Below are 19,464 nucleotides of genomic sequence, written 5' to 3' on the forward strand. Positions count from 1 at the left end.
CCCGAGCATCTGGCAAGCCAGCTACTCAGAACTTTCAAACCGCTTATTGCACACCCTGTCACTGCGATTGGACGAGAGATAAAGAAAAACAGGGAAGTAAAAGAGTAAACAAACACAACTTGGAGGATGGGGCTTTTACAGCATTTTATCGCGTTGCAGATGTTCAGAGAGAAAGAGTCACGGAGAGAGGGAGAAAGAAAGGTACAGCGAGAAAAGCAGAGAGAAGAGAGAAAAGCTAGAGAGGCAGGTGACAGCCTCCTGTGTTGCGGTTTGCACTCGTAAATTCTTCAAACAACATTGTGGGATCCTAACCAATGTTGTGCCACCAGATTGGCGTCTTGAACAGGAGCCACCTCCTCAAACCACGTCCCTGTTTCCCTTGTTTACCAGTCGCCTCTCTCCTTTGCTCCCCCCGCTCCTCCGAAGAGGCTTTGTCCCGAGCAAGGTCCCATAAAAGAGTGATGAGGAGCCTTGTTGAGAGGACCTGTGTACACCACTTTATTCAGGAACGATCACTTATTTAAAGGTGTCGGAATCTTGTTGTTTGCTTGTTTTATTGAAAAGCTTGCGGGTAAAGTGGCACCGGAGCTGGCATGTGAACATCTCTCGGGGGGCTTCGCTGCAGAACATCTTCTTCCTTTTTTTGATAAATAAGTGAAGGGAGTGCGGATACATTTTTTATCCCTGCGAAGATCCATTGTTGCCTGGGACGTGTTGATAAGATGCGTGTGGGTGGTGGAAAACAACCTAACACACAAACACGTCCCCAGGTCTGTGGTGGACCCCTCGCTGTGCTGCACAGAGTGAGTGGCAGCCGTGGTTAAGGAAGATGCATGCATAGCCCTACACCTTTTACCTCCCACAATGAAAGGCAACAGAGCAAGCTGTTTGCACTGGGACATCTACGGCCTTTACTTAGACATCCAGTCGTACTGAATGAGTTTCACTGTCAGTTGATTGCAGTGATTTAGTTATATGCTCTTGTATCTCCTTCTCTGTCCATTCAGTCAGGGAGTCAAATTAATGTTTGAGCATGAACTGTTCTAGAACCATTTCCTGCATGGTATTTAGGAGGGAACTGCACATCCCACCTTGTCCTTTTAGAATGACTATGATGCAATAACGTGGCACCTCCCTTGCCTCCCTTCCCTTAGCTGAGATGGCATCAGATATGTCGAAGTATAGACTTCTCGGTGCAAAACGTGCAGGGAATGTGAAGTGCAGCGAGGTGCGGCCCATCGCGGGTGATTTTTGTACATCCGGGAGAGCCGACCGATGAATGATTCAGAGTGGAGAGAGGAGACTAGAACTCACTCTGTCTTTAATGCCAAGCCACAGGAAACACGGCATCTTCTGCATCATCTTCACCAAATGGGCCTGATGTTGTTGAGGAAAGAGACCCTTTTAAACCCTCACTGCACTCCCATGATCTCTCTCCGCTCTTTTTGTGCACTGGAACACATCAAAAGACCAATTGGTAAATAAATAATCAACAACAGCATGTTTTATTTATCTCCATAGGGCGAGGGGAGGATTGGAGAGGAGTCCTGGTGAGTTTCTGAAAGCAGCCGGGTTTGAAAAGGCCACAGGGCATATTTGGTGTGGAGGAGAACTTTCCAAGGGTAGACCCATTGCAAACTAATAGTTTGAGGGTTTGTGAGGAGAAACAAGGGACCTCAGAGTGTTAGCTACGACCTGTTTCGTTGTGCAGAGTACCTGCGGAGTATCTAGGGTACACACATTTGTTTTTCATATACAGTGGGGAGAACAAGTATTTGATACACAATATGCAATAAAATGCAAATTAATTACTTAAAAATCATACAATGTGATTTTCTGGATTTTTGTTTTAGATTCCGTCTCTCACAGTTGATGTGTAGCTATGATACAAATTACAGACCTCTACATGCTTTGTAAGTAGGAAAACCTGCAAAATCAGCAGTGTATCAAATACTCATTCTCCCCACTGTATCTAGACCTATATTAGTGGACAATGGTCATACTAGCCCTTCTTCGCTCGTTTTCCACCGTGGATATTTTAGCATGTTGTTCTTTTATAGGAGTAAATTGTTGTATTTCACTATGGCAACAGCACATCTTACTTTTCATTTCACCCCTCCTGAGGTGAATGCAGTCTCAAGTGGAATTCCAGCAGCCTATTGTGTTATTTCTGGTTTGTGAATAGGTTAGTGTGTGTGTGTCTTTGTCTCATCACTTGTGTGTGTGTGACCTGTGTCCCTGCCTGTGTGTATTTTCATGCCTGCCTCCTCTGTGTATTTGAGCATATGCACCTGTGAGTGTGTTGGTGTGTGCGCGTCATTGGGAGTGCACTCTGAAAGGGTCATTGCGGGAGCCAAAGCCACTCTAGGCTGTCAAACAGTGAGAGATGCAGCACCTCTAAAGGCCATGATTTTGGGGCCCCGCTGTCTATTAACAACCCTGCAACACTTCTCAGGGGCTGTCTCGCGTTGCCCCCTCGGGCCCCCTCAGGTCCCTGAAGGAACATCAGAGAGAGGCTGCTTCTCCGAGTAGGAGACGGCCCCTTTCAAACCCTCCAAACTCTAATTGTGACATCATCAACAGCATCTGACAGTAATGAGGCACTGAGTTGTCAGAGCGGCCATCAGCTTAGCTCAGTACTGTATGAGGTTGTGTGGTTTTATTCAGGGATGTTTGGTAAAGAAAAAGATGGATGAATGTGATGGCAATGACTTGACATGCAGTAATGTGAACGCTAATGCCAAAACTTTGCACGAAAGGTGCCTATTCTCTAAATAAAAAAGGTGCGCTAACAGCATTTCCGTGTGTTTACACTCCTACACAAATCCCTGGTTTTATTATTTTACTCCACTCCCTCTCTCATCCTACCACCAACCCCCCCAGCCCATAGCTCCTTTCCTAAGGTCAAGGGTTAACGCATCGTAAAGGCTTTGTTACCTCCCCCGGTGATGTACACTGGCTTAAGTGTTGGTTCCTCACACCCCCACTGTCATGTTGTGGATGTGTATGCATATGTGTCAGTCCTCCCTCACCGGGGGGGTTTCTAAGGTTGGATTTATACATAGAACCCCTCCCCCATTCCAGAGCGGGGACAACACGCACCCTTGCGGGGCGCACCTCAGAACAGATACTGTAGAGATGTGTCCGTCACTTCCTCTTGATGCCTCCTCCATGACATTCACATCAAGACATTCTCCCTTGAAATGATTCTTGATGCGAACTACATCCAATATCAAATATCGGTTTGGGCAAACAAATAGAATGAAACCGTCTATCCTGCCTCATATCAACATGGTCCATCTGTGTTTACCAGGCTATCTAGCGTTCCCATCATCACAGAGGCTTTTGTGTCCACAACCTGGCACATTTTCTTCCTGTATTTGTTTGGTGGTCCATCAGTCTATTTACTTTATCACGCTGCCAAATCATCCATTTACGCTCCCATCTGTCTGTCAAACTATATCTTAGAATCCATTTGTCTAACTCTCTCAATCAAAGCAGTGCTGTGTCAGGGCAGAGTTGCTCTCTTTCCTCCTTTGTTTCTTCTCCTGCAGGCCACACCATTAGACCCTTGTTTAAGTGGTTCCGGCTGCAGCACAATTAGGCTACTCCGGACTCCCTGTCCTCTCTGCCGGCTTATACAGTACATGCATACGGGTCCCACATATAATTACAGGCAATTCACAGCTCTTTCTGTGTTGACATTTGGTTGAATTGGATGGTGAGTGATTCTAGGTTGTTGTAGGCGTCATAAGTGCTACGTGACACAGAGACAGTGATGTGTTTTTGCAAAGGTGAACGATGCTGACAGTTTTGTATGTGCTTTGATTGATGTTGGCCTATGGTATCATTGAATGATATGGTATGGTTCACGGTGTGTGTTTTTGGCCGCAGCCACTTTACTACACTGGTACGGAGGACAAACGGTTGGCGGTTGCGGAGACAAGTCAAGCTGTGCTGAACCAGGCCAGTGCACTGACGCCATTTGGTCCAGCTCACCCCAGCTCTGGCCTCTGGAGCTGCTAGTGCCCCAAGGCCCACCCTGGCCTCCCGCCGAGCCCCCTATCAGTTTTGGAGGATCAGCGATTGCCCCCGCTCGGGAGGCCCTGTGCCTGGACCTGATGGATTACCCGCTATCCTGGCTCAGGACTAGGAAAAGCCCGGGCCCTAGCTGCACTAGATGCCACAGACCCCATCTGTGTTCATTGCTGACTCCAGCTCCAGCCTGCCCCCCGGGCTACAGGCTTAGGCCAGTAATGAACCCCCCACTCAGAGGCTTACTGTCAATGCTATTTTCCCCACAGCCTTATATACCCCAATGCTAGCCTTTTGCCAATATGGACAGCTAGCCTAGCAATGAATCTCAAACAGGCATTGAGCAGGCACCCTAACGATTTGAGGAGTGAATGCACAGTTGAAATTGATTTCTTTTTTTCTGAAGCCTGCTTCCTGAAATCTACTGCTGAGCTGATGATCATGAATGGGAGTTTTGCCTCTGGCGCTTGATCGATTGCAAGAAGGTTTTCATCTTTTGCCTGTTTGGTGCGTTTGTGCATTGCCTCGACTGCCAGGAGAATGCTAGGAAGTATTGTTCCGTAGAAAAAGAAACCTCCAGTCCAGATATCAGAAGGGAAGAGGGCCCAATGAGAAATCACAAGTACTAGCGGCCTGTCAAGCTTGTTGTTTTCAATCAAAGATAGAGGCCTAAAAGACTGAGCACACGCTAGGCTGCAGAGGAAGAAGTTTAGACTTTTTTTAAATGTTTGATCGTGAGATTGACACATACACACACACAGTTTTTCTCTCTCTTCCCGTCACACTGTTTGTCACTGGTACAAACCTGTCAAAGCCGTCCCGCCGAGGAGGTAACCTAGTACTCTATCTCCCCTCTAAACAAAAAATATTTGTTTATGGACATGTGTAGTGATTTCCAGGTCTCCTGCGCCGTATTGTGTTCCGAGCTGTCAAGAGACATTACTCTCAGCCCCTACTCCCCTTTCAGCGACAGCGAGCAGGGGAGAGAGAGAAAGAAAGAGAGGGGGCAGCGGACAATGGAGAAGTGTGGGGGGAGGAGGGACTGGTGTGGAGGGGCACAGCAGTGGGCAAAGGAAGACGCAAGGCCTGTAGCAAAATCAGTTAAGATGCTGCCTCCTTTCAAATAGGGGGCTAAAGTGCCCGGTTGGTCAGTACTTTACTGCAGTCCTTAAGGTAGATTTGTGAGAAAGAGGCATTTTTATTGGTCGAGAGAATAGGTTGTATTGAGTATCTGGGTCATTCACCAGTGTGTGTGTAACTGGTGAGCAGCGTGCTACATCACAGGCGACCCCATGTGTGATTGAAATCCACGATATGGACATGAGAGAGATACGCATCAGTTATGTTTGGACTGACGCCGCTTTTATATCCCATTAACATTTCGTTATCCTTTGTCTCAACAAACTATCAAACTAGGCTCACTTTAGATTCACTTTTCCCTCCAAAGGATTTTAAGCTGGGTATACATACACGCCAGGCATACCATACCTTAGGCTTATCTGCATTCTCCTTGAATTTCAAGCAGGAGATTGGAATGTTTTGTTGTTTGGGGTTGCTTTTTGGTAGTTCCTGGGGATTTGGGCATTTGACAACTAACCCTTGATTTCATGTAAACATCTGTAAATCCGGCCATGCTTTCATGGGATCCTGAGATGGAGGGAGAGTGAAAGAGGTGGACAGGAAAGAGTGGGAGAGGAGTGAAGGGGGGAGAAAGTGAGTGAGAAAGATAGAGAGAACGGGCGAGAGAGAGAGAGAACGGGCGAGAGAAAGAGGGAGGAGAATTTCAGCATCTTGCCTCAGCATATCCAGGCCCGCCTTCTGTGTTTCCTCTGTCACACCACTCTGATCTCTTTTTCCATCTGATACGGGCCCCGTGAAGAACACACCCCATAACATTTCCTGACACCCCCGAACACTCATTTAGCTGACATTACTGAAGACCAAAGGCCTTCACAAGATACCAGACACGAGACATTGCCAAGCCATTGACATGCTTTGCAGTTGTATAGCTATAAAAGTTTGAGTAAATAAACCAAGCTTTCAGTGAGCTCTTGCAGTCTTTTTTTGTTAAATTCTGTTAGGAAATACAGTATATAGCAATGTTTAGAGGGGGTCTACTTAAGTCAATGCAACTCTGCCACAATCTGACAGTGTTATAATATGATCTGAGATCAGTCTATGGCCTCCTGGTTGGTTATCATTTTGGCGTCCTCCCTACCTTCATTTTGGCATCCTCCCTACATATGGTTGGTTATCATGTTCTTCGACCCAAATCCCTCCCCACTTGTCTTGCTCTCCCCCTCTCCTCTCCCTCTCTCTCTCTCTGCTATTTATCTTTCTCTCCACACTCTCTCTCCATCTCACCCCCCTACCCTCCTCCAGAACCCTTCAGTTGGACTCGTTTTCCCCATTCAAAGCAATTACTCTCATCTTTGAACAAGCCTCTGTTATGGCGCAAACTGTAGTTTTGCTTCTGCAACCCTATAAATTAAAGCCGGAAAAATGTCTGCTCTGTCCCCTGCATCCCATTTATATATCTTGCTTCTGGTGTTTCCTGGAGCTCCATTACTCTGCAGCCACTAGCCCTGGCTGAGGACAGGGAGAAGATGTGAGGGAAAGATAGAAGTTGCAGCGGATAGCACAGCTCTCAGAGAACTGGGAGTAATGGCGGTGTGTCGTGTGACGCAGAAAAGTATTGAATCACCCCATATTGCATTTTGTCTCATTGAATTATAAAGTGTTGTGTGAGTGTGTTTGGCCGTGTGTGTAATTATCCTAAAAGGAGAAGGATGATGATGGTGATTATGCTTACCTTTACCACTGTTACCTTAACCCTAATGGATACATACAGTGTGTTTATGCAGTTGCTAAACCAGCAGCTTACTCAGATGTTAATGAACTTTAACATACTGTATTTAATCCCTGCTCAGTTTACCGGTTTTCCAGGAACCCCTGGAAGATCTGACTGGGAATGCTTTGATAGATTACTAGCAGGCTTTCTCTTTGCGTTCGGATCACAGGCCCCGCTGATGATGTAATACTGTGTAATTAGTAAAGGATGAAAGTAACACAAAACCCATTATGGGTTTTCATCTCTTTTGGAGGGACCAGAGACGCTGGAGCTCCCCATCGCTCCATCACAACATGAAATGGCATTTTACTGGACGCTTTCCAGTAAATCAGACAAGAGCTCTCTCTGTGTGTGTGTGTGTGTGTGTGTTCGCGCAAGTGCGAAGGAGGCCTCCTGGTTGGTTATCATTTTGGCCTACTCCCTTCATATGGTTGGTTATCATTTTGGCATTTTGGTGTCCTCCCTTCATATTACCTGTGGCCTATACAGACCGCGTCTCCCTATGGCATGGATCACTGTTATACAACCCTTTAGAGTGTGTTGTGTGGTTATTTGCCACTCCTTACCCCCCCCTTGGTGCGCTGCTTTACCACTCGAGGAACAAGAAAGAATGCTGGTCGTTTGCATTTAATTAAGCTCTGTGAGAGCTTAGTCCCCACTGTAACCAGGAATGCTCTTATTATTTTGTCAATTCCCCCTTTCTCCCTCTCTTGTGTTTCTGTGACTTCGCTAACACTAAAAGATGTCGCCTCGGGGAGATGCAGGTAAAGGGAGCCATCAAAAACCGATGGCAGCAGACAGATTTGTGATCAGTGCTAGAATACCCTTGAAGTTGTTTGGTGTGTGGTTTTCCTTGTATAGTATGTGTGTGTGTGTTTCTATGGGTGTTTAAGTGTTTTCATCCCTGTAGAGGATGTAACGTTTAGTCTACCAATAGAAATGGGCCGCTGTTTGTGCAGTTGTTGGCGCTAGATTGATGTGGGGAGGAAAGATGGCCTTTTATACCTGACGATGCGAACTGGAAGGGCTATTAGAAGCAAATGTTTCCACTCTGAAGTATCCTCCAATGGGAGATGCATTTGATTTTACCGGCCACCTTCCCTCTTCCCTCCTCTCACCAAGTCTATGTAAAAGCTTACCCATACCTTCAACAGTAGGCTTGATGCAATTACCCATGTCATTTTAAAACTGTTGTCCGGTCACCTGAATGGAAAGGCAGTCTTCGCTGGGGAACTTGTAGAGATGTGAACCATTTACAATTTCAACCTTCTACACACAATGGCTGGTTCTTCACTGCGCCGAACAAGTTCAAGAAGTTGATCGAGTGTCTTCATGCCGACCTTAGCGCATAGTGTGTGCAACTTCAAATCTTCAAAGTGATTCCAAACAGACAGCGATAATTATTTCCTGGAAGTGTTGAAGTGTTTGTGTTTTCTCGCTCCATCCCTACTCTTCATTTCTTGGCCATACCCAGTCCCTCTCCTTTCTCTCTTTCATCTGTCCTCTCTCCTCCTTCTTTTCTCCCTCCCACGTCTGGTAATAGATACAGCCAGTTCTAAGCCCGGTATTAAAGGGAGGAGGACTGTATTCTCCAAGTGCCTCCGTTATATGCTGTTCTAATGGGCTCAAGGTCAGAGGCGAGTGCTCGTCCCGAAATGAGGTCACCTTGATTGGAATTGCAAAAGGCGAGGAAACGGACATGGACGTTTTCTGGCACTCGATTTGTTTTACAGTTGGTTCCTTGGTCTCTTGTTTTAAAGTTTATTGTTTACCATTGGTGGTGGTCTGCATGGAACATTTGGCGCCCGCGAAGTTGTTCGAGCTTGCCCCGTAGGCACGAGAAACCCTTGGAAGCGTTTCTGAAGATGAAAGGGAGGCTGAACGTGGAAAGTCTCTCAGATGTGCTCTGCAATATGGAGCATGTGAAGTTCAGAAGGTCGCAGGCTGTAACTTTCAGCAACTCAAGTCAGTGGGAAGCATATAGCACATCTGTCTCTCTCTATGCATATATATCTCTCCGGCTATCTCTGCCTCTTTCTCTTTCTCACTCAGGCTCTCTCTCTTTATCTCTAGGTTCCTCACTCCCTTTTTTATATCTGCCTTGATTTCTTCTTTCTGTCTGTCCTTCTCCCCCTCTTCTTTTCAATCTCCCTCCCTATCTGTTACCCCCGGCTTTCTCTCCTCCACCCTACTCCCCCCTCTCCTTCTGTGCGCCATCTGCATGCTCTCTCTCAATCTGAGGCGTCTGTGTTGGAAGTCTTGGTAGTGGAGATGTGTGCACCCCACTGCCATCACAGTCACTCTGTCGCATTAAACAACGCCTAGCCCGGGACACCTGGCACCCCACAGCTGGCACTGAGTAATGGGCTCCACCATGGCAGTGCCAGGGGAGGCCTGCATGGGCTTAGCTAGCTACCTTGTTTCCGTTGATATCTTGCTTCCTGGCCGCCCAGTGCCGCCCAACCCTCCTGCCACCTGGCATGGCGGGGCCGTGCCATGGGTAGCCATGGGCAGCCATGGTTGGCCTGTTGGAAAGGGAGGGAGGGATTGCTTGTAATTCTCTTATGGACTTGGGAGGCGTGGGCCGACGCAGCCAACCCAAAGGGTTCTAAGTGAGCTCGCAGGAGCAGCCAGAGTGAAATCTGTTGCATAAATATTGGAAGTCCTAATAGAAATTCGGAACACCTTGCCTTACAACAAATCCCCTTTGAAACTAACCAAAGACAAGAGTCTCTCTCTCTATCTCTCTCTCTCTGAGAGAGAGAGTGCTGTGTTTGTAGTGTGCTGTGTTTGTGTACTTGCCTGGCACCCTTGATCTTTAGGGTTGTGCGGTGTGTGTCTCTGCATTAAGTTTGGCCTGCATTAAAGGGACATTTCTAAATTGTGCAACTTCATATTGCTCATCTCCAGCACCACCCCAACATCAACATATGTGAAAACGGTGCATTTCAATGTTTTGTAACAAAAAAGATAGAGGAAGATAAGCGTTTCCAATGACATCATCAACTGATTAGTAGACCAGGCACGGCGCCAGGATTTTTGACCGATATGTGGGGGTGCTAAGAAAATAGTTGATTTTCATGACATTTAAGTGCATTTATTCCATATGTATAATCAGACAACTGTGCATTGGTGATAATGTTTGAAATGAAATGGCTATCACAATGTCAGAAATGACATTAATAATATCCAAAGTGCAACAACAATGAGAAGTGCAATGCATTTAGCCTATGCCTGTTAACTGTGAGTACGGGTAGCTCAAAATTGATGACATCATGAGGATATATTGAAGCAACATCAAGACATGAGGAAGTTAAAGCTTAGTCGCAAATGTGTCTTCCAAATGGACAATGACCCCAAGCATACTTCCAAAGTTGTGGCAAAATAGCTTAAGGACAACAAAGTCAAGGTACTTGTAAAACGAACTGGCTATCATCACAGTCTTAGTGATTATATTTATATTGCAAACCAAAATAACTTGTAGGCTGACGATATACATGCATCCTGCTCTGCATTGATTATAATGTTACAGATTAAATGTCCATCACAAAATCAGAAATGATTATATCCACAGTGCAGCCACAACGAGAAGTGAATTTACCCTATGCCTGTCAATTGTGTACACGTGGTGAAAAAACGAGCTGGCTATCATTTTTCTTAGGGATTATATTTCTATTGCAAAAATACTTGTAGGCCGACTGGCGTCTTCTTGTTCCGTCCAGTTCGAGATCAGCGCGATTGAATCATGTTCCCACCACCGGAAAGGCACACTCTGTCAATAAATAAAAGGCCTTTCAGATACTCATCAAGTGTTGTTTTATGGAAGGATGATACGTCCGTTGTGGTTCAGTGCAAATAAGTCTATAATCTTCTGGCCATCCAGGGCCCTGGTTCTTTCTGTGTGCATGGAAAGGCAGGCACGGTTGCTGAGTCGAGGGTTTGCCCAGTATTTCATTCTGTATATCATGATGCGCGTACTATTTTCCTGTGCAACTGTTTTGCCGAATTTGCCTATGACCTGTAAAAGTTCAAGGAAGTTTCCCTGGTTGACAGCCATGTCGTTTTCTATGTCTCCTCTCTGTGAAAGTCCCTGGTATGCAGTGTAACGCAACGACGGATCTCATATACTCTCTGTTCTCTCTGACTATTTTTGAATGTTCATCACTTAGAGCATTGCATATTGTTGAGCCAGACTCTTTCTGAATAGTCCACTCATTCCACGCTGTCATTGCATATTTATGCTCCACACTAGCATTGTGTGTCTTGAACGAACTTGTTCTTCCAGTTCTGTTAGCCATTGTGGGTAGATGCCCCCTTCTCTCCACCATGGTTTCCTGGACGTTGAAAGTGGCGACATGCAAAGCAGAAAGCACGGTCTTTGACATAGATTATTCCAGCCATTTGCAATCCTCATACCATCTACAATTGAAGTAGTGATCCTGCTGTCCAACTTTTGTGGCTGGATAACGCCGAAGAAGAGGGCGCCTTGGTTCTTCAACAGGTGACAGGCTTAAATCAGAGGGAGAAGAAGTGGCCTTGGTTCTTCAACAGGTGACAGGCTTAAATCAGAGGGAGCGGTGGCTGTGCTAACAGTGCAGCTAACGGTGGCTGTGGAGCAGCTAGCAGCGACAAACTGCTCTGGTGCTCCCTCACGTCGTGGCTCACGAGTTTCTCTCTCCGACTCATCTTTCTTATCTCCTTTTTCTTCCTTGGCCCCCTCAGAGACAGGGTCTGGTTCTGGATTTTTATTTTCTACCCGTACTCTTCTCTTGATCAGAAAACGGTCCATCACAACGGGGTGAGATGGGCGACTAGCTAGCTAGAAGTTAGCTCACATAACGTAGCCGAACGTGCGCGAGCACACACACCAGACACGCACACACGTCATACGATACATGCGTGGCACGAGCACGCAGCCAGGGATCGGATTGAGAACAGAATGGCTGGTTATTAACTTTAAAAATATTTAAACATTTTTGAAAATACTAAAATGCTTGAGGGGGCTTAATTGGGGCTATGCCGATTTGCAATGTGTCTATAGCCCCCCATAGCCCCGGTGTAGCGCTGTGCCTGAAGTAGACAATGCCTACTCATAATTGGTTCAAATCACACGAGGCACGCCGATGTCATATCTCCCTCTATATATTTTTTCCCACAAAACGCAGAAACACGCAATCATGTTGACATTGGGGTGGTGTTGGATATGATGAATATAAAGTTGATAAGGAAATATAAAGTTGACATGCTCCCTGTGATGTGAGAATAGGTGGAAGGGCTCTTGAGTGGGAGGCCAGATCCCGAGCTCAATGGAGTTACTATGACACCAGACGCAAGCACCACCACTCCAGCCCCTCTTGTCTCTTCCTCTCAACCCTGATGCTCTCTTATTAATCAGCTTGGGTTATGTTGTTGATGTTTTCCCTCCCTCCTTCTCTCCTTCCCCTCACAACCCCTTTTTTATTTGAGGTACTGTCTGTGTGTTACTATGACTCTAACAACACTTTCCTGTTCTCTTTCTATTTTTTTTCTCTCTCTCTCTCTTCAGACAACCGCCGTGCGGTCCTGGAAAGGTCTCGATCACGCCACAACGCAAACCCCCAGGCTCGATGATGGCCCGCGCCTACCAGAAGACGTTAGACAAGTGCCAAAGAGGCCTGCGAGGAGAATCTGAGGACGTATAGTAGGAGAGATGGACCCCAGCCGTGTGGCACACACACACACACTTAAACACTCACAGACACATAAAAAAAACACACCAACACATGAACACACACATACACTATATATACAAAAGTATGTGGACACCCCTTAAAATTTGTGCATTCGGCCATTTCAGCCACACCAGTTGCTGACAGGTGTATATAATCGAGCACACAGTCATGCAGTCTCCATAGACAAACATTGGCAGTAGAATGGCCCATTCTAAAGAGCTTAGTGACTTTCAACGTGGCACCGTCATAGGATGCCACCTTTCCAACAAGTCAGTTAGTCAAATTTCTGCCCTGCTAGAGCTGCCCTGGTCAACTGTAAGTGCTGTTATTGTGACATGGGAATGTCTAGGAGCAACGACGGCTCAGCCGTGAACTGGTAGGCCACACAAGCTCACAGAACAGGACCGCTGAGTGCTGATGTCGCAACACTCACTACCGACTTTCAAACTGCCTCTGGAAGCAACGTCAGCACAATAACTGTTCGTTGGGAGCTTCATGAAATGGATTTCCATGGCCGAGCAGCCGCACACAAGCCTAATATCACCATGCACAATGCCAAGCTTCGGCTGGAGTGGTGTAAAGCTAGCCACCATTGGACTCTGGGGCAGTGGAATCACGCTTCATCATCTGGCAGTCCAAAGGACGACTCTGGTAGATGCTAGGAGATTGCTCCCTGCCCAAATGCATAGTGCCAGCTGTAAAGTTTGGTGGAGGAGGAATAATGGTCTGGGTCGGTTTTTCATAGTTCGGGCTAGGCCCCTTAGTTCCAGTGAAGGGAATCTTAAAGCTACAGTGACAATGAAATTCTAGACTATTATGTGCTTCCAACTTTGTGGCAGTTTGGGGAAGGCCCTTTCCTGTTTCAGCATTACAGTGCCCCCGTGCACAAATCATGGTCCATACAGAAATGGTTTGTAGAGATCGATGTGGAAGAACTTGACTGGCCGGCACAGAGCCCTGACCTCAATCTCATCTACCACCTTTGGGATGAATGAATTGGAACGCCGACTGTGTGCCAGCCCTAATCGCCCGACCTCACTAATGCTCTTATGGCTGAATGGAAGTAAGTCCCCACAGCAATGTTCCAAATTCTAGTGGAACGCCTTCCCAGAAGAGTGGAGGCTGTTATAGGAGCAAATGGGGGACCAAACTCCATAGTAATGCCCATGATTTTGGAATGAGATGTTCGACGAGCAAGTGTCCACATACTTTTGGCCATATAGTATATATATATATATATATATATATATACACACACACACAGTTGAAGTCGGAAGCTTACATCCACTTAGGTTGGAGTCATCAAAACTCGTTTTTCAACCACTCCACAAATGTCTTGTTTACAAACTATAGTTTTGGCAAGTCGATTAGGACATCTACTGTGTGCATGACGCAAGTAATTTTTCCAACAATTGTGTTTACAGACATATTATTTTACTTAGAATTCACTGTACCACAATTCCAGTGGGTCAGAAGTTTACATACACGAAGTTGACCGTGCCATTAAACAGCATGGAAGATTCCAGAAAAGTATGTCATGGCTTTAGAAGCTTCTGATAGGCTAATTGACATAATTTGAGTCAATTGGAGGTGTAACTGTGGATGTATTTCAAGGCCTACCTTCAAACTCAGTACTTCTTTGCTTGATATCATGGGAAAATCAAAAGAAATCGTGGACCTCCACAAGTCTGGTTCATCTTTGGGAACCATTTCCAAACTCCTGAAGGTACCACGTTCATCTGGACAAACAATAGTATGCAAGTGGGACCACCATGGGACCACGCAGGCATCATACCACTCAGGAAGGAGACGCATTCTGTCTCCTAGCAATGAACGTACTTTGGTGTGAAAAGTGCCAATCAATCCCAGAACAACAGCAAAGGACCTTGTGAAGATGCTGGAGGAAACAGGTACAAAAGTATCTATATCCACAGTAAAACGAGTCCTATGTCGACATTACCTGAAAGGCCGCTCAGCAAGGAAGAAGCCACTGCTCCAAAACCACCATAAAAAAGCCAGACTGGTTTGCAACTGCACATGGGGGCAAAGATCATACTTTTTGGAGAAATGTCCTCTGGTCTGATGAAACAAAAATATAATTGTTTGGCTATAATGCCCATTGTTATGTTTGGAGGGAAAATGGGGATGCTTGCAAGCCAAAGAACACCATCCCAACTGTGAAGCACAGGAATGGCAGCATCATGTGTGGGGGTGCTTTGCTGCAGGAGGGACTGGTGCACTTCACAAAATAGATGGCATCATGAGGTGGGAAAATTATGTGGATATATTGAAGCAACATCTCAAGACATCAGTCAGGAAGATAAAGCTTGGTTCCAAATGGACAATGACCATACTTCCAAAGTTGTGGCAAAATGGCTTAAGAACAACAAAGTCAAAGTATTAGAGAGTGGCCATCACAATCCCATAGAAAATGTGTGGGCAGAACTAAAAAAGCTTGTGCGAGCATGGAGGCCTACAAACCTGACTCAGTTACACCAGCTCTGTCAGGAGGAATGAGCCAAAATTCACCCAACTTATTGTGGAAAGCTTGTGGAAGGCTAACTGAAATGTTTGACCCAAGTTAAACAATGTAAAGGCAATGCTACCAAATACTGATTGAGTGTACGTAAACTTCTGACCCACTGGGAATGTGATGAAAGAAATAAAAGCTGAAATAAATCATTCTCTCTACTATTATTCTGACATTTCACATTCTTAAAATAAAATGGTGATCCTAACTGACCTTAGACAAGGACTTTTTACTAGGATTAAATGTCAGGAATTGTGAAATACTAAGTTTAAATGTATTTGGCTAAGGTGTATGTAAACCTCCGACTTCAACTGTATATATTACACACACACACACACACACACACACACACACACACACACACACACACACACACACACACACACACACACACACACACACACACACACACACACACACACACACCTACTGCCAGGTCCTGAAGAAGAAAAAGACCCATAGAGAGGCTATGCTGAACTGAGGAACTGACAGAACAAGAACAGTACATTTTCACTCACAGAACATTCAATAGTCATACTGTTGGTCTGACCGCCTTACATATTTATTCACTACTTTCTCGTGGCTCTGCCTGTACATGACTGTTTAAAGCTTTGGATGTTTTGAAAAAGCTTTTTTTTCTTTGTTGTTTTTGCTTTTTTGACTGGACACATCATACATGGTCTCTCAAATTGTCATATAGGTCCACAGCACTTGTCCTCTCATCTCTGGTCATATTATTCCGATTGGGTGCAGTATTGCTTGAGAAATGTGAGTAGTGATGTAGCTAGAGAATAGTCAGTGAGGACTGCACTATATTGTATGCTTTTCAGCAAGAAGATTTTACTAACCACATCCAACAAAGCTTTCCTTTTCTTTTCTGCTTGTATTCAACACATCCAGCAATTGACTGTGGCCACAGGGTTGAAACCCTTTTTCTGTCAAATATTATTTTCTCTGGCATGAAACCAGATCATATTATGAATAACGTATCTCACAACAACGACACAGAACTGCACCCTGTAAATGTGCATCACTGATCCTTGACTGAATTCTCCATATATTGTGGATTGTATTTATTGTTTTGTGTTTTTTCTCCCTTAAATGTCAAATGCCTTAGGTCTTGAGAGGTTTTGCACGCTAGCTGTTCACGCAGAAATCTGAAATATAAATGAACATACAAGCCTCAGCAAAAGGCTGCTTTTACTGAGCGCTCGACCACACAAGCCAGTCGAGCTTCTGAATTGTTAACTAGCGTTAGCATGCTGAAGCATTAGCTTGTCTGCTCCAGTCAGGCTTCTAAATGGCTTACTAGCATTAGCATGCTAAGCCATTAGCTTGTCAGAGAGGGATTTCCCCATTTCTTAATGTCAGTGCTAAGAGCTTTCCCCTTACTATCAGTTTCCTTCTAACCGTAGCATAACCTGCCCAGACTTCACATTCATTTGACAAGATGTCGTACGTAACAAAATTGCCAAATAAAAAAATAATCAAATGCATAAATGCTAGTTTGAGAATTCAGTTAGAAAATAAATCTTGAAGTATTGTGCTAACAGTACGGAGCCATTTGAGATTTTTACCCCTTTTTTCACACATATTTATTCCCATATTCACAAAGAGGGCCTAGAGCACGCTTGTCCCTTCCATGTCTGAGCAGTAAGCAGATGCTAGAGAAACGGTCGCTTTCCCCCAAAAGGCAACCGTAGCCAGAGGAATACATTGAGGGTTGATGCAGACAACATGGTGGCTATCTCAGTAAGGGAAGCCTCCACACACCCTCCCTTGCCCTACTGCTTATGGCGTGAGTAACCGCTTGCCATAATGTGAGGTAATTACCATAACACTGCTGGAAAAGCTGCTGGCAGAAAATCAAGCCTTCCCCGTGATCGGAACAGAAGCTTGGGAGAAAAGCAATGTTGCTGTTTAAACAGTCTGCCAGCGAGGTGTGTGATGAGACGGTTTGTTGCACTCCTTGTCTTAGAAGCCTCACTGGCCAAGTTTCATCAATTCAATCTCCATAATATTCTATTCCTTCAGGTTCAAGGTGCATGAGAGTTACCTGAGAGAAGTGTGGCATAGTCCAAGAAGGCGATGAGTCATGTTCTGTTGAGATGGGGGTGTACAGTTACAGAGAAGCTTCATCCCAAATGGCACACCATTCCCCACATAGTGTTTTTAACTGGAGCCCTTATGGGCCCTGGTCAAAATTATTGCACTACATAGGGAATCTGGTTCTATTTGGGATGCAGCCAGAGAAAGAAGTGAAGGAGTGTATTTGCCATAGCTTTGGCTTCACACAATGTGTCATATACACTAGAGAGACCCGTTGTGGAAGATCCAGCACTGCCAAAGGCATTGATTTGCTTTTTCTCATTAAAAAGCACCCTTTTGTTCTATTTTACCATCAAACAGTACATGCTGTTTTCTTAACACTCCATTTCTTGAACTCCCACCCATACAACACTATGAACGTTGTGAACCCACACCCAAAGGTGTTTGATTTGTAACATATTCCAATTCCATAAGTTACTCTACGTGTGAGTCTGCGATCTTCAGGATGCTCCTAGCTTCAATTTGTTCATTTTTTAAAATTTCATTTCTTTGAATAATTAGACAGACAAATTGTTGTTTTATCCTACTTTCATCAAATGTGGGTTTTTTTGTGCCAAGTATTCAAAACATGAAAAACTGTTACAGAAGGGTGACTGGATCCTCAGTTGTACTGTTTGGTTTTTGTATTTATCAAAAGAGATCAAATATCTCTCCTAGTCAAGTGAAATTATAGTTTAGCTTGTAAAGAATCAAATCTAGATTTTGAACCTGGTAGCCAACTCTTTAAACAAGTCCATAGTACACATTTAAGCAGTTAAACATTGATACATTGAAAATATGAAATTGTGATGTGATCGCACATAATGGAACACAATTCATGCAAATATCATCAAATAATATCTTTTGGAATTTAATACAGAATATTTTGACTGAATTAGACTTTTTTTAAATTCCAGATGGATCTCTCATTCTTGATTTCCTGGTACAATGAAATCAGAGACTAAAACTACCTTCCCCATTTGTGATTGTTGTATTTTCCCCGTAGGCTGGTCCCATATCTGTTTTGTGCTGTATAGCCAACTGTCGCCTATGCAGCACAAACAGATCTGTGACCAGGCTATTCAACTTGTGCTGTGGAGTGATAAATGTGTGCTGTGTATATGCAGATACTAGTAGCAGTGTTGCAGGTGGCAACAGTACCTGTCAATGGACTGAACCACCACAGTAGTGTTAAATGGTCCCTCTGATTGGGCCAAATCATTTCATGCTCACCCCGTGTTTGCCACTAAAGGCATTATTCTTACTTGAGATCTGCTGTGAGGTGACCATACTAAGGACGACCCGCTTAACTCAAATGTTTACCCAAGTCTCTTATTGACATCAATAAATTATTTACATGAAAGTCTGAATTGGGCAAGTGGATCTCAAGTCAGAATACTGCCCTAACTGAGAAACCGACCATAAGAGTGATGTGTGTCAATGAGGAAGCAGTTGTATGTGAAACTATTAGGTGCCATCATTTGGTGTATTCTGATTAGTAGCAAAATTTTGGATCGACGTTCAAACTCATTGACGGTCCACTTCAACTTCATGATTGCTACATTGCCACAGATACCAAGTGAACTACTTGGTGAAAATGTTATTTTAAGCAAATAGTTCATTGCGGGCCACATTTCCTTATTGTTCCAAATTTGTTAGTCCTTTATATTGTAATTTGTCAATGAAACATTATGATATGATGAATAAAGAAAAGATAAAGTAACAATGTTGACATGATGTATGCTACCATAGCCCTGCCTGCCCTCGGCTTTGTTCACATTTACTTTTTTCTTTCTTTTTTCGTAAAAACAATTTATATTTGTAATATCTTTATTTGTATCCATAAGGAAGACAAAATGTAATTGTTATGCACACTGTTCCTGCGTGAAGTATGTAACGGAATATCATACTAAATAATAACCACTTTGTTATATAAATTGATTTCTGAAAGAAGTGTCATCTTTACCATTGACTTGTGTCTCTTAATTACAAACAGTGATTTTTTTATCAACCCCTGTTTAAATGTCTATTTTCCTGATCTAATCACTGAGTATCGCCTGTCATTCTTGTAAGTAACACTTTAGCTGACAGGTATAATGATTTATTATGTCGCTGTCTATTTTTATCTGACTTAAAATTGTGTTTTTTTGGTGTTTTTTTTTATAATTTCCTCCTGATGCCAGAGCAGATGATACCTGTCCCTGATGATAATAGGGTATTACAATGCATTATAGCTTCATCATAATGCA

General features: G+C 44.4%; 1 protein-coding gene across 1 annotated transcript in view; it reads left to right on the top strand.

Annotated features, from left to right (window-relative positions):
• LOC112256388 (protein diaphanous homolog 2) overlaps positions 1–12,714 on the top strand; it is a 629,309-nt gene extending 616,595 nt beyond the window's left edge. Inside the window, 1 exon segment of the mRNA XM_024429614.2 lies at positions 12,432–12,714. Within this exon segment, the coding sequence (XP_024285382.2) occupies positions 12,432–12,496 (65 nt within the window). The 3' untranslated portion in view covers positions 12,497–12,714.
• The last annotated feature ends 6,750 nt before the right edge of the window (positions 12,715–19,464 follow it).

The sequence above is a fragment of the Oncorhynchus tshawytscha genome, linkage group LG08 (assembly GCF_018296145.1).
Source record: "Oncorhynchus tshawytscha isolate Ot180627B linkage group LG08, Otsh_v2.0, whole genome shotgun sequence".
Lineage (NCBI taxonomy): Eukaryota > Metazoa > Chordata > Actinopteri > Salmoniformes > Salmonidae > Oncorhynchus > Oncorhynchus tshawytscha.